At 47.7% G+C, this 13,279-nt stretch overlaps 1 protein-coding gene across 2 annotated transcripts in view; it reads left to right on the top strand.

Annotated features, from left to right (window-relative positions):
* PYGL (glycogen phosphorylase L) overlaps positions 1-13,279 on the top strand; it is a 29,062-nt gene that overhangs the window by 15,081 nt on the left and 702 nt on the right. For both annotated transcript variants that reach the window (NM_001145889.1, XM_070272216.1), the window contains 14 exon segments: positions 183-294; positions 640-722; positions 3,438-3,581; positions 3,810-3,902; positions 4,588-4,734; positions 5,035-5,198; positions 6,311-6,425; positions 6,974-7,075; positions 7,202-7,349; positions 7,465-7,523; positions 7,629-7,770; positions 9,138-9,345; positions 10,157-10,291; positions 10,742-10,808. In NM_001145889.1, the coding sequence (NP_001139361.1) occupies positions 183-294; positions 640-722; positions 3,438-3,581; positions 3,810-3,902; positions 4,588-4,734; positions 5,035-5,198; positions 6,311-6,425; positions 6,974-7,075; positions 7,202-7,349; positions 7,465-7,523; positions 7,629-7,770; positions 9,138-9,345; positions 10,157-10,291; positions 10,742-10,808 (1,719 nt within the window).

The raw sequence follows: 13,279 nt of genomic DNA, 5'->3' as shown, positions 1-13,279 counted from the left end.
GAGCCACATGGCCTCCAACCGCCACTCCAGCCCTAGGACCTTGATCTTGTTAAGGCCTCACACAGTCTGAGTTGGTGATGGAGCCAGGAACAAAATTCCAGGTGCTGTCTCCCAGCCACCTGTTCAACCTACGTCATCACACGTGGCAAGCCTTGGGCAGCTGCTTTGGTTTCATCCTACAGGTGGTTCTGGCCCTGCCGTATGACACCCCGGTGCCTGGGTACATGAATAACACGGTCAACACCATGCGCCTCTGGTCCGCTCGGGCGCCGAATGACTTCAACCTCAGAGACTGTGAGTACAGCCTGGGCTCTACTTTCTTCGTGTGTTTAATCTTCGTCATCGCTAGTTAGAGCCAAATTGAGCTTGAGAAAAAAGCCTGGAGTTTCTGATCTGAACTCTTCGGTGACTAAGCAGCCATTTTATGGAGCGAGTATGGAGGACGTTTTTCAGGCAGTCCTCCAGTCTGGCCTCCTAGGCTCTCGTGTGAATCACAGCATGAAGGTCTATTGAAATACTTCTGGGTGTTTAGGAATTTTAGGAATCCCACAAGGCACGCAGCAGCATCAGGTGAGATCAGGGGCTTCGAGAACGGTGGCTGGCTCGTCTGTTAATTCTTTCCTCTAACCCTCCCCTCAGTTAACGTTGGAGACTACATCCAGGCTGTGCTGGACCGAAATCTGGCCGAGAACATCTCCCGGGTCCTCTACCCCAACGATAACGTGAGTGACCGAGCCTGCCCTCTCAGTGGGAACACAGCTGCTTATCTCAGAAGCACCTATGTAATAGTCCTATAAAGCGCATCTTTAATGCTGATTTTTTTTCCTTCAATGTGGAATCTCCATATCTCTTCCTGAATTTTCTAGACTTCTCCCATGCAAGTAAGGAAAACATTTGTACAATTCATGAAATCACAATGGGTATTTTCCCCTTGATAAGCAACCCTGTGACTATCCGGGAGGTCCCGTACGTGCATTTCAACGTGAAATCTGGATATAGAAGATGGGGGGAAGCCCCACGTTCTTTCCAAACAGAAATTTCATCCAGCGTCAGAAGCCCTTGGAGCTTTCCTGGCTGGCCTCTTCCCCTTGTGGACAGGCTCTCCCCGGCCCTTTTCCCCCAGGCTAGGTGGAGTCATGGACCTCAGAGGAGACCCAGTAGCAAATACTTGTTTCTTGTGCCACTTATTCATTTCTTTATGTTTCTTCTTATAGGTGATTATTCCTAATTTTACATTAAAAATAGCTTAGCTAAAAACAAACATTTGGAACTGGATCCCAGATGGCCACTAAGGATGCTTAGTTGGTTTAAATGTCCTTGGTTCTCACTTCTATATGGGTGAAATCATTTTCTTGAAGCAAAAGTGATGTTTTAAACAATAATAATCTCAGAAGCAACCACATTAGTACTCCGTGCTACAAAGATGGCATAAAACACGGATTTCGGGACCAGGACATAAATGGTCCTTAAGGCCAGATGTCCACTTGGTTTTAAACCCCAGTCTCGAAGGAGGATGAAGTTTGTCACAGCATTTTCAGGAAGTTAATGGTTTTTATTATTTTTCCTTTGGGAGAAATGTTGTGACTTCAGTACATTTCAGAGAAATCTCTAACCCAAAAGCAAAAGGTGGTTCTATTTCCTGGCTTCCCAGTCCGGGGCCATACTGCCTCGCCTGGCCCAGCCTGCAGGATTATTTAACTGGAAGGGGCTGGAAATTCCTCCTCTATCTTCAGTAAGGACCAAACCTAACTTTACTTGGAAATAACCATCTGCAGCAGTTGACAGCGTGTCCTGGGTTGGCACAGGGGCCAAGGTGACTGAATTGCTGGGTAAGCGGTAGCCCTCAGGGACACGCTTGTTGCTAAGTACGAGCTGATGAATCATTTTTGTACTGTAATTACAAGAACAGATCCATTCCGTCTCCCCAATGCGGCTCTAATCTAGACGTTAGTCTAAGAGTCTGTCCTCCATCTGCACTAGGTAGGTATTTTTTCCTTGCTTAAAGCTCTTTAAAGGCTTCTGATCACCTCTAAGGGAAGTACAGAATCTTAGCCGCGCTCCCTGTGTTCCTCATCGACCCGGTCGTGAGTTCTCTGCTGCATCCGCGGCCATCTCGCCTCGGCCACCAGGTCCCAGCAGTGTGTGACCGTTGCCCTGTTCTGTCCCCTCATGCCGGCCCAGGCTCCCTCTGTCTGCAGGCACACTCTGTGCCCGTCTGACAAATCCTACTCATCTTTCAGGGCTCAGGTAAAGAATTACTTCCCCAAGGACGATGTATATACTTAAATAGAACATACGTTTTTTAAAAAATCGTCACCTTGTCTTTAAAGCCTTGTTTACACATCTCTCTCTTCCCACTAGTTTGAACTTTTTGCAGTCAGTGATTACGTTTAACTACTCATTTTGTTTCTAGGACATTAAAATTCCCTAACTGAGTAAATGTTTAAATTCATTTTGGATGGATTCATAGTGCCTTTTTTTTTTAGAATAATGATTTCATTATAATTTTTACCATGATACATGCCATTAGAAAAAAAAAAAGTAAGCAAAATAAAACAGTACCAAGAAGAAAGTAAAAAAAAGTTCCAAATTCTGCCTGTAAATCCCCATTGGTGGTATCAATCCAGAAAGTTTCCTATTAATTACTTTTAATTTTTAATTTGGTTTTTAAATTTTTGTCAAAGTTATATATGCACGTAGTTTAAACAGAAAAACAGTTCTAAGAGGCTCACATGAAAGCAGTCCCTGCTTCCCACTTCCCAGAAGCGACTGGGTCCCCTCGCTCTATTCGATTTTCTGGACACTTACCTCCATGTACCTAATAACATACTATTGTTGCTACTCCTTGATTTTCCTGTTTTTATGGTCGTTTGTTGACTCCCCACTCTTAAAGGTGGGAATAGAGCTCCCTTCCTCCCATGTCCTCCCACCCCCACCACACAAACACGCATTTCCCCTCCCCTGTTCTCTCAACGTCATCACGTCATCATTTTCATTGGCTCCTTAATCAGCGTTTAAATTATTTGTTGGTGATGGTGCTGTCCGCACGCACCCGGTGCTGCCACTTCCTGAGCCTCTGGGGTCTTTGATGTGTAAGTGGAGTTGCTTGTGGGCGCTTCTCCACTACCAGGGCAGGAGTCAGCTTTCCTGGGTCTTCTGGCTCCGTTACCACTTCTCCATCTGTTTCCAGCTTCTAAAAAGCTGTTGGTGTTGTCTTCTCTCCGGTTCCCTTCATCCTTTATCTCCACAATCCCTTTACTGTCACTGAACGGCATTTCAGGAGAGAGTAAGGCTAATGCTTGGTGTTCAACCTGCCGTCTTGCCCCAGATGGAAGTCCAGTGGGCTTCAGACTTAACGTTCTCTGGGAGGCGGCACCAGTCACGGTTGGCCACGCCTAACGTGCGAGCCACCCTCACTCCATCTCTCTGGCTTGAAGTTTTTTGAAGGCAAGGAGCTGAGATTGAAGCAGGAGTATTTTGTGGTGGCTGCTACCTTGCAAGATATCATCCGACGTTTCAAAGCCTGCAAGTTTGGGTCCTCCGAGAAAGTCAAGACTACATTTGATGCCTTTCCAGATCAGGCAAGTAGTCAGTGTGTGAACGCAGGTGGGGGCACCTGAGGGGGTCAGGACTGCCTGCCAGATCTATTCCTCTCTCCCAGCGCTGAAAAAGGCGTGTGGGTGTAGCATGCTAAAGCCTTTCCTAGAAGGCGGACGTTTAGCTTGATGCTTTGCCCGGCGTGCGTGAGGACGAGGAAGCCAGACCCGGGCCATCTGCCACTTGCATGCTGATGTCTTTTCCCCACACAGGTTGCCATCCAGCTGAATGACACTCACCCCGCACTCGCCATCCCTGAGCTGATGAGGATTTTTGTGGATATTGAAAAATTGCCCTGGTCCAAGGTCTGTATAGTTTAGCTTCTTTTTCCTTCAATTAATCAGAATATCTGTGGCTAACAGATTTTGCCAAAAGCTCCTTCTATAGTTTTTCAAGACAAGTTACTGTTGCTAAGTTCCAACAGGGGAAGGTAAATTTTGCCCCAGTGCTGACCTTTCTCTGTCCTTACTCCTTTATAGGGACTAACGCCAAGAAATAAATAAACACGTTCCTAATGGGATGCAGCTCTGTAGCTGCATAAGCCCTGTGCTGTGTTTACCATTTTTGTGTCTAAAGGATTCTTAACTAAACCCTCTAACCTCGGAACACAGCTAATTGAGCAGATCCCCATTGCTTTGCAAGTCGGTATTTCAAACACACCTTGTGCCTTCTCTGCACATTACTTAAGTTTTATTCCTCAAATTGTTTTTTATTTAATGAGTAAAAGGATAGTAGAGAAGATGTATCAGCATGCTGTCTTAAGTTTTATGTTTTACAAATAGTACAAATTTACAAATAGCTGCTTTTTTTCCCCCAAAAAACATGTTCCCACTTCTCCACACCACCGGGAACCTGTTGGGATGGAGAGTGTCTAATGTACACACACAGACAGCATCGTCCTGTGGGGACGGTCAGCCCTGAGCAATGGGCGGTGCGCTGCGGGGCAGCCTCTCTCGCAGAGGGAAGCGGCTAAGGCCCCCTCTCCCTCAGGCGTGGGAGCTCACCCAGAAGACCTTTGCGTACACCAACCACACCGTGCTGCCAGAGGCCCTGGAGCGCTGGCCCGTGGAGCTGGTGGAGAAGTTGCTTCCTCGACATTTGCAGATCATTTATGAGATCAATCAGAAGCACTTGGATGTAAGTCATTTTAAGAGATTCGTACCCCTTTTGAGAAGGAGGTCTTGAGCTGTTAGGGTGGCTGGGGTGTTCCCTCTCACCAAACTTGAGGCCAGACGTCTCTCAATTACTGACACATCGCAAGTATTCAAGACCGGGCGGGGCTCTCTTAAAGCATTTTTGCGAAAATACTAAGTGGAGGGGTGACAGCCCCTCCATCGAGGTGACCCAGTCCCCCCCCCCCCCGCCGTGGGAGGGAAGTTTTATATTCACACCATCAGACACTCGAGTGACCGCAAGGCCTCTGTCTTCCTTTGGTAGAGGATTGCAGCCTTGTTTCCTAAGGATGTGGACCGTCTGAGAAGGATGTCTCTGATAGAAGAGGAAGGAGGCAAAAGGATCAACATGGCCCATCTCTGCATCGTGGGCTCCCATGCTGTGAATGGCGTGGCTAAAATCCACTCAGACATCGTGAAGACCCAAGTGTGAGCCTTTCTTCCTGTGGGCATGGGTCTGACGTTGCTCCGTTAGTGGGGCGGTGCTGGTAAACTCAGGGTTGCATCTGGAGATGAGGAAAGGCCCTGTCAAAATGCTTAAAAGTGTTTTCTTGTCGATGAAAATAATCCATAACCAATCTATAAATGAAAATTTGGGTGAATTTATTCTGAACTGAAATCTGAGGATTATAACCTGGGAGAGTCTTTCCACAAAGGAACAGAGCACTCCAAAGAAGTGGGGGTACACAGGGTGGTTATATACCCTCAAAGAGGGTGTTTCACTTATGATTGAAGTGTCCCTCCCACAATAGTCACAAGATTGCCCTGTGGGCACCGCACTTGATGGACACAGCAGGTAGTGGTCTGCTATCTCGGAGGGCGTAGCAGGAGGCAAATCTGTTGTCTTGAGCTGGGTGGTTACAGGTGGTGGGCGTACCACAAGGCAAGTCTATTGTCTTGAGCTGGGCCGTCACAGGCGGGCGCTGCAAGCAATCAGTTCCTAGCCCAAAGAAAGGTGCTTAACCCTTAAAGAAATGCCAATGTTGGGAGGGGAAGAGAAGTTGCACCTTTATCTCAAGGGCCTTTGCTCTTGCCATAGGGAATCTCTAAAGCAGATATGCAATGCATGCTCAACGGCCACCGTCAGGCCCTTTTGGAAAGACAAGGTCAGGCCCAATTAGGTTTACACAAAATGGCTTCCTCATATCCTCCAATATATCCTATTGCTTGCCATTTTTATTTGTCATTCTATACAAAAAACAATTCTCTTAAAAAAGAAAAGAAAAGGACTTCTTCTCTGAACCATCCTAATTCTAGACTTAGGAGCCAAAAAGAACACCGATTCTGCTGAAAAGTCTGGTACATATGTCAGTGCCAGGAAATTGTATGGAGGTGACTAGATTTGGGGTTTTTTTGTAATTAGTTTGCATTGAAAATGGACTTCTGTCTAGAGTGACAGCCATTGCTGCTGTCAGCCGTGCCTCTACCTTTATGCAATGTTTCTAAGCCTCCCCTTGGCTCCTTGAATGTAAGTCTGAACTTGAGCGCACAGCAGCCTGCCGTTTCAGCCACGTTCAGTGACATGTCTCTTCTGCCTCCAGGTTCAAGGACTTCAGTGAGCTGGAACCAGACAAGTTTCAGAATAAAACCAATGGGATCACGCCAAGGCGCTGGCTCCTGCTCTGCAACCCTGGGCTCGCGGAGTTAATAGCGGAGGTGACTGGGAGGACAGGGAGGGCGGCCGGCTGGGACTCGAGGGGCACGTGAGTGCACGTACAATCGCAGACGGACGTGCGCAGGGCCAGCGTCCACCGCGTGCAGCCTGGGAAGGCCCACAAGGCTCCGCACTTGATCCAATTCTCCGCTGCAGCCATCTGGAAAGTCTTAATTTTTGAACCAGGGGCCCCTCACATTCCGTGGCTGGTCCTGGCTCACAGTCCCCCTACGATGCACAGACGGAAGGTGGTGCCCTGTGTAGTCAACGAGGGTAATAAAGACCATGTCAGGAACTCGTGGAACCTGGGTTCTCTGTCACCCTTGTAGGTGGATTTCCTGTGCTTAATACTTAATACCACTGAGGTTCTAGCAAGGACACCAGCAAAGTGTCCTCCGTCGCAGCATTTCTAGCCTCTCCTGTGGGCTGTGTGGTGGGCGAGCTCCCTGGGAGCTGTGGGTGAGCACAAGCAGTCGCACCAGACAGATGCTGTTCATTTGGGCTTGATTGCTTTCCCTGATTAAAGTCACCTTCTCCTTTTAACTGAAAGAAAATTGGAGAAGACTACGTGAAGGATTTGAGCCAGCTGACGAGGCTGCACGGCTTCCTGGGTGATGACGTCTTCCTCCGGGAAATCGCCAACGTGAAGCAGGTGAGGCTTCTGGGGAGGAGTCTTGCCCTGGAACTTGCTTTGCGGGTTTGAGCTCCAGTTTCTAAAAACAGACCACCCCGTGCTTCTAAGTCAGAACGGCTCTGGCCCCGTCCCCTGTCTCAACAGGAGAACAAGCTGAAGTTTTCTCAGTTCCTGGAGAAGGAGTACAAAATGAAGATCAACCCCTCCTCCATGTTCGACGTGCACGTGAAGAGGATCCACGAATACAAGCGGCAGCTCTTGAATTGCCTGCATGTGGTCACCATGTACAACCGTGAGTCCGCCCAGAGCCACCACCACGCCCCCAGAGATGGAAGCACATTCTCCGTGTAGGCCTCCCCACCCCCACCAACCATCCTCCATTCCATCCACTTCTCCATCTTTTTCAGGCATTAAGAAAGACCCTAAGAAGTTATTCGTGCCCAGAACGGTTATAATTGGTGGGAAAGTAAGTTGATTCTATTCACGGGGGACTTGGGGGCTGTGATTTCCTGCCATTTCTCCCCTTCATCTCGAATGCCTTCCGTCAGTGTGTTTGACATTCTTCCCCAAGGCTGCCCCAGGATATCACATGGCCAAGATGATCATAAAGCTGATCACTTCAGTGGCAGATGTGGTGAACAATGACCCAGTGGTTGGAAGCAAGTTGAAACTCATCTTCTTGGAGAACTACAGAGTGTCTCTTGCTGAAAAAGGTAGGCCCTCATCGCAGCCGTGCAGGGCCAGGGAAAGTCCTAGGGCAAGACTGCATGGTACGGCTGACCTCAGGAGCCCGCCACTTAGGACAGGAGGTGTCACTGTCCGGGCAGAATAGGGTCCTAAGCCAAGAACTTTAAGGTGCTCAACTGAGTGAGACTGTCGTCCCCAGAGTCAATATCCCAGCTTACATTTGCAAGCACGTTTTCCTCCCAGCTGGTCAGAGCTGGGGGTGGAGGAGGCGGCCCTGAGGTTTTGGTGACACGCAGACAGTGCTCTACAAAAGGCAGGGCAGGGCTTCAGTTCCCAGCCCCACAGACTCCTCACGTCACTTGGTGGAAGGAAGGACTGCCATTTGTTCATGTGACAATAGGGAACGAGGACAGACATCAAGCTGCCAAAGCACGAGGCTGAGATGTGCCTCCAATGGGCACTCTGGGATCAAGCGTGGAGTCCCGGTGGGGACAGCCAGGCTGACAAGCCAACATGCCTCTCTCTGCCGCTGGGACCTTTGCTTATTTGCATCACGTGCTCACAGAGCACCATCCACATGCAAATGCAACTGTGTACTCACCCATTTTGCAAACCGAAAAGGGACCTTTCTCTTTTCGAGGTGTTTTTCGGTCCTCTGATGTTACAGTTTAAGAACTGTCTGCATGAAGAAAAAGGAGCCAGGTGCCTATGGATACAAATGAAGGTATATCTAACTCACAAATAAGCTCTCAAAGTAAAGCAGAGAATTGCACCTGACCTTTGTAGCCAAAGGTGGGGGGCCCTTCGGCAGCAATAATTTGTGTGTCAATCAGGCAGGAAGGTCAGAGACTTGGTGTCCAGCCCTGCACACCTCAGTCTCGTGGCTTATTTCCCTGTGGGAATGTGAGTGGCAGAGGGGAGGTGAGCAGTGGAAGGAATGCAGACAATCCAGGTTCCTCAGTGGCAAGAGAGGGGTCAGGAGAGACTCCGAATTTTAACGATCAAGAAGGAGAAATTTCAATGTATTTTATAAAGTAAAAGAAATAAAAATAAAACCCTAACAAAAATTGGAAGGAAGACAGGGGAGAAGTGTAGTGTTGGCTTCCACAGCAGAGCATTGCTAGATGCCTTTTATAGTTTATAGACCAAGGAAGAGTAGTATGAGCCTATGGTTGTTTAGCATCGTGGCCATAACTGCCATCAAAAATGGATGAAAGCAGTTGCCCGCATCAAGGGGAAGAGTGGGATCCATCCTTCTACACCATTTGACTATTGGTCTCGACGTGCACCTACCTACTTGAGCGACGAGAACAGGCCAGCTGGTTAAGTGCTCAGACACATACAGCCAGATCTGGAGAGACAGGTCCCTCATTCTCACGTGTCTTGCCTACAGTCATCCCAGCCACAGATCTGTCGCAGCAGATTTCCACTGCAGGCACCGAAGCCTCGGGGACAGGCAACATGAAGTTCATGCTGAATGGGGCCCTGACCATCGGGACCATGGATGGGGCCAACGTGGAAATGGCAGAGGAAGCAGGGGAAGAGAACCTGTTCATCTTTGGCATGAGAGTAGCTGATGTGGCTGCTTTGGACAAGAAAGGGTGAGAGAGCAGCCCCTCCTTGTTGGGCAGGCCCCCCGGGGGTACAGTAAGAGGCACAGGTGCAGGGGGTCGCTGCTCTTTGTTACCAGCCATAGCAGAGCTGGCCTCAGTGAGCTCTTCCATCCTCTGCATCTGTGATTTTTACTTTGATCAAAGGATAAACCAGTTTCTAGTTGAAGTTTTTACCTGTAATTTAAACCACCTAGCGTTCCTTTAAGATCTAAAGGAGATGGATTGAAATGTGGTGGAGGATGGGGATGGATGTTTAGAAGCACCCAATGTTTGCTGTTTCACTTAATGTCTTGAAAGGTTTATTAAGCCAGATTCAAACAGGAAATAGAGAAAGAGCACTGTCCGAAGGAACTATGGGGATCACAAAAGTGGGAGGGGGTCAAATACACTTCCTGACCCTTGGAAATAAATTTCCACTCAGTAGCAACAAATTTGGGAATCTGTGGGTCCAAAAAGTAACTGGTCCACTTAACATAACGCTTGTTGAGAGCTGTAAAGTCTGCTCTGAAATGCATCTTACTGTATTTTACCGGATGGCACTGCTGCTCTGTGACTAGAATTTTTATTCTCTACTGTCCTTTGTGTCTTTAGTCACAAGGAAATACACAAATTTAGGGAGGAAACAATGTCAAGATCTCGTCAAATATTATTTATACCCATGTTGACCTCTATAATGACTTCTAGAAATGTTCGTATTTCTGAATGCATTTTCCACAGTTAATGTCATGTCTGGTGTGTTGTTAATCACCAACACTCACAGAACATCCTCTTATCACCCCCACCTCCACCCGACCCCCAGGTATCAGGCAAAGGAATATTACGAGGCACTTCCGGAGCTGAGGCTGGCCATTGATCAAATTGACAATGGCTTCTTTTCTCCCAAGCAGCCTGACCTCTTCAAAGACTTAATCAACATGCTCTTTTATCATGACAGGTGAGTTCCTGCAAGAACACGGTGATATTGGGGCCATGAAAAGGGGATGAGAACATCTTAAACCAGCTACAATCCCTCCGCGTGGATTAGCATAGATCTGTAATTCTGATAAGCTAACCTACGCCTGGAAAGAAAAATTAGACCTTCTCCACTAGTAATGCCAGGAAGGCTTGCGAGTAAGACCCACAGTCTGGTATTCTCCTCCTCTTTCCGTGGTGCGCCCAGCTTTCAGATGCATCCGTAGGATGACATTCTGACATGTGGGAAGAACCATGGAAAGGTTGAGGGCTGGGTAAAATTCTTGTAAATAGAAATGTAAGTTTGGTAAGCTAGCCATTACATAAACTAGCCTGACATTAAGCAAAAGAGATTTTAAATGGAGTCTTAGCACACATCTGTTAATGAGGCTTTTTGTTGTCTTCTTTTTTCCTTCCAATCACAAAAAAACAGGTTTAAAGTCTTTGCAGACTATGAAGCCTACGTCAAGTGTCAAGAAAAAGTCAGCCAGCTGTACATGGTGAGTGCACTGCCGAGACTTAGAAAGGAAACAGTTTACTATGGTTAATTAAAATTTCTGTGTCTTTTTATTAAATCTGTATAACAGGACCCCATTAACAAATCAGAAAAGACAAGTGAGGCAACTGTCTAGGTTATTAAGATCAAAATTTGACTTTTCCCAAGTTCAGGCAGAGGTTGAGATTTGACATTTCAGTAGCACTTGTAAGTTTTTTACTATCTAAGTAAAAGATCTCAAATAATTCAATATTTATTGAGTACCCACCATGTAGCAGGCATGTCCTGGAAGCTAAGGGTATAAAGCCAAATTAAATACCATTTCACCCACTCATTCATTCCACAGAGAGGCTTGGGGCCTTCTTGGCAGGCACTGTGCTGGGCACCAAGACCCCAGCAGGACAAAGTCGGGGCCCCCCGGCAGCCCCTCCTCTCAAGGAGCCTGGTTAGTGCCGGGGTCTTTAACAGAAGTGTGCATCAGAACCCCAGGGCAGCTTTTTCAAAGTATGATGCCAGCCCCCTTCTGAGAGATTCTGACCCAATAGTCGGTGGGGTCCCATCAGTGTTTGAAAAGCCTGCTGAGATGGCTCACAGGCTGAGTCTCCGTTCACTGAGATGAGGACTAACCCCTGTTCTTTGAACATTGCAAAACAGGTCCCTCTCCTGGGTTGCCCATAGGGTGGGGCCATATGAATAGAATATGAATGCACAGAAAGAGGGAAGGTTTCGTATTTGAATTTAAAAAAAAGAAAGCGGGGCTGGCCCCATTGCCCCGTGGTTGAGTTCGCACACTCCACCTCTGCGGCCCAGGGTTTTGCCAGTTTGGATCCTGCGTGCAGACATGGCACAGCTCGTTAAGCCATGCTGAGGCGGCATTCCACATGCCACAACCAAAAGGATCTGTAACTAGAATATACAACTATGCACTGGGGGTGCTTTGGGGAGGAGAAGAAGAAGAAGAAGAAAAAAAAGAAGAAGGGCAACAGATGTTAGCTCAGGGCCAATCTTTAAAAAAAAGCGAGAGCTGTGTGAGCAACCCTTTACATGCAACATCTTTATGAACTAGCCCAGCCCTCCAGGAGCATTTGGTGAGTATATGGAAAGGTTGATCCTCTCTCATAGGAAAGACTTAGTAACTGCAGGCAGCACAGAAGAACAGATGCAGGAGGAGGCGGCTCGTGCCAAGACTCATGACGGGGGTGCTTGCGGTCGATGCCTATGAGCCTCTGGGCACAGCTCCCCTTCTGTCTTCCAACTAGAAAGCCACTAGACAGCAGAACACCAGGGTCCCCACAATCTCCACCTCCTGCCCTCTGGGCACACCAGTCACTACTTCCAACAGGAGCACGCTTCACTACCATTTCTCTCCATTCCTTTCCCACAGCAGGCGACAGGTGGCTCCTACAGTCATCCCAGACGTCCCATTGGGCTTTTAAAATAGGATCACTCAAGGCCTGTGGTGCTTTACGGCTCTTATCTTCTGGTAGACTCATGTCCCGTCCCCAGAAGTGTGTAGACCAGTCAGTTCAAGTTCATGGCCATAAGCAAGGAGGGGCAGCACAGAGGTAAGCTGAGTGGCTCCCTGCCTGCTTCCTGAGCACAAGAGAGCAGCCACATGTGGCCTCAAGAACTCAGAGTCAGGACAGAAAATGGTGCCCTCTAGCTCTTTCCTCCTGATCTCAACACATGCTTGTCCGAAGAAAGCCTACGGGGGAAAAGAATAGAAACAAAAGGGAGCAGGAAAGGAAAATAAGAGCGAGGGCAAGGACAAATGTGAAGGTCAGGCTGCACAACAGGTCGCTCCTGTGACGTTATGGCCCAAATCCAGACGCCCAGCTGGAAGGCCAGCACTTGGTCCGATCTTTCTTGTTCATTAGTGCAAACTGCAGTTTTTACGCTCGACAATCATCGTCTTCTCAGGCTTACAGAACGTATCCCACGTGGCTGGGAACTGTATTCATTATCCTTTAAATAGTTAAAGAAAGTGAAGACAGGGAGCTTTTACTCTCTTCTTTTAGTAGGTTTCCAAAGTCTGAATAAACTGATTTCAGACTCTCTGTTGCTGTACCTTAAGGAGTGATGGTAGTTTCAGGTTTTCTTTTAAATGCTTATCTGCGTTGCTAATAGCTTTGAATCATGTTCTGGTCATTTCCAATGAACTTTTAGAGTTCTTTACAAAATCATGGGGCTGTAAAACAGCTTCTTATATTCTTTTACGTAAAAATTGTGGGATTTGGATATTATACATTTTATTAAGGATAAGGTCTTAATTCCTCCTGTTTTGAAACGCCAGTGGAGTATTTAGGCTTCAGTGTAAACCTACTGGGGCATCAACCTTCAGAAAGAACAGCAGAGAGGCGGTCAGTGAGACCCCGTTGGATTCGTGCCTGTGTGAGAGCGCACGGTCTAGAGTAGCGCTCCTCAGACTCGGAGCCGCAGGTTCAGTCTCTGGACGTGGCATCCCACAAACAATGA

This window comes from Equus caballus, chromosome 1, assembly GCF_041296265.1.
Source record: "Equus caballus isolate H_3958 breed thoroughbred chromosome 1, TB-T2T, whole genome shotgun sequence".
Classification (NCBI taxonomy): domain Eukaryota; kingdom Metazoa; phylum Chordata; class Mammalia; order Perissodactyla; family Equidae; genus Equus; species Equus caballus.
Note: the sequence above shows the minus strand (reverse complement) of the source record. Positions and strands in the feature narration are given on the sequence as shown.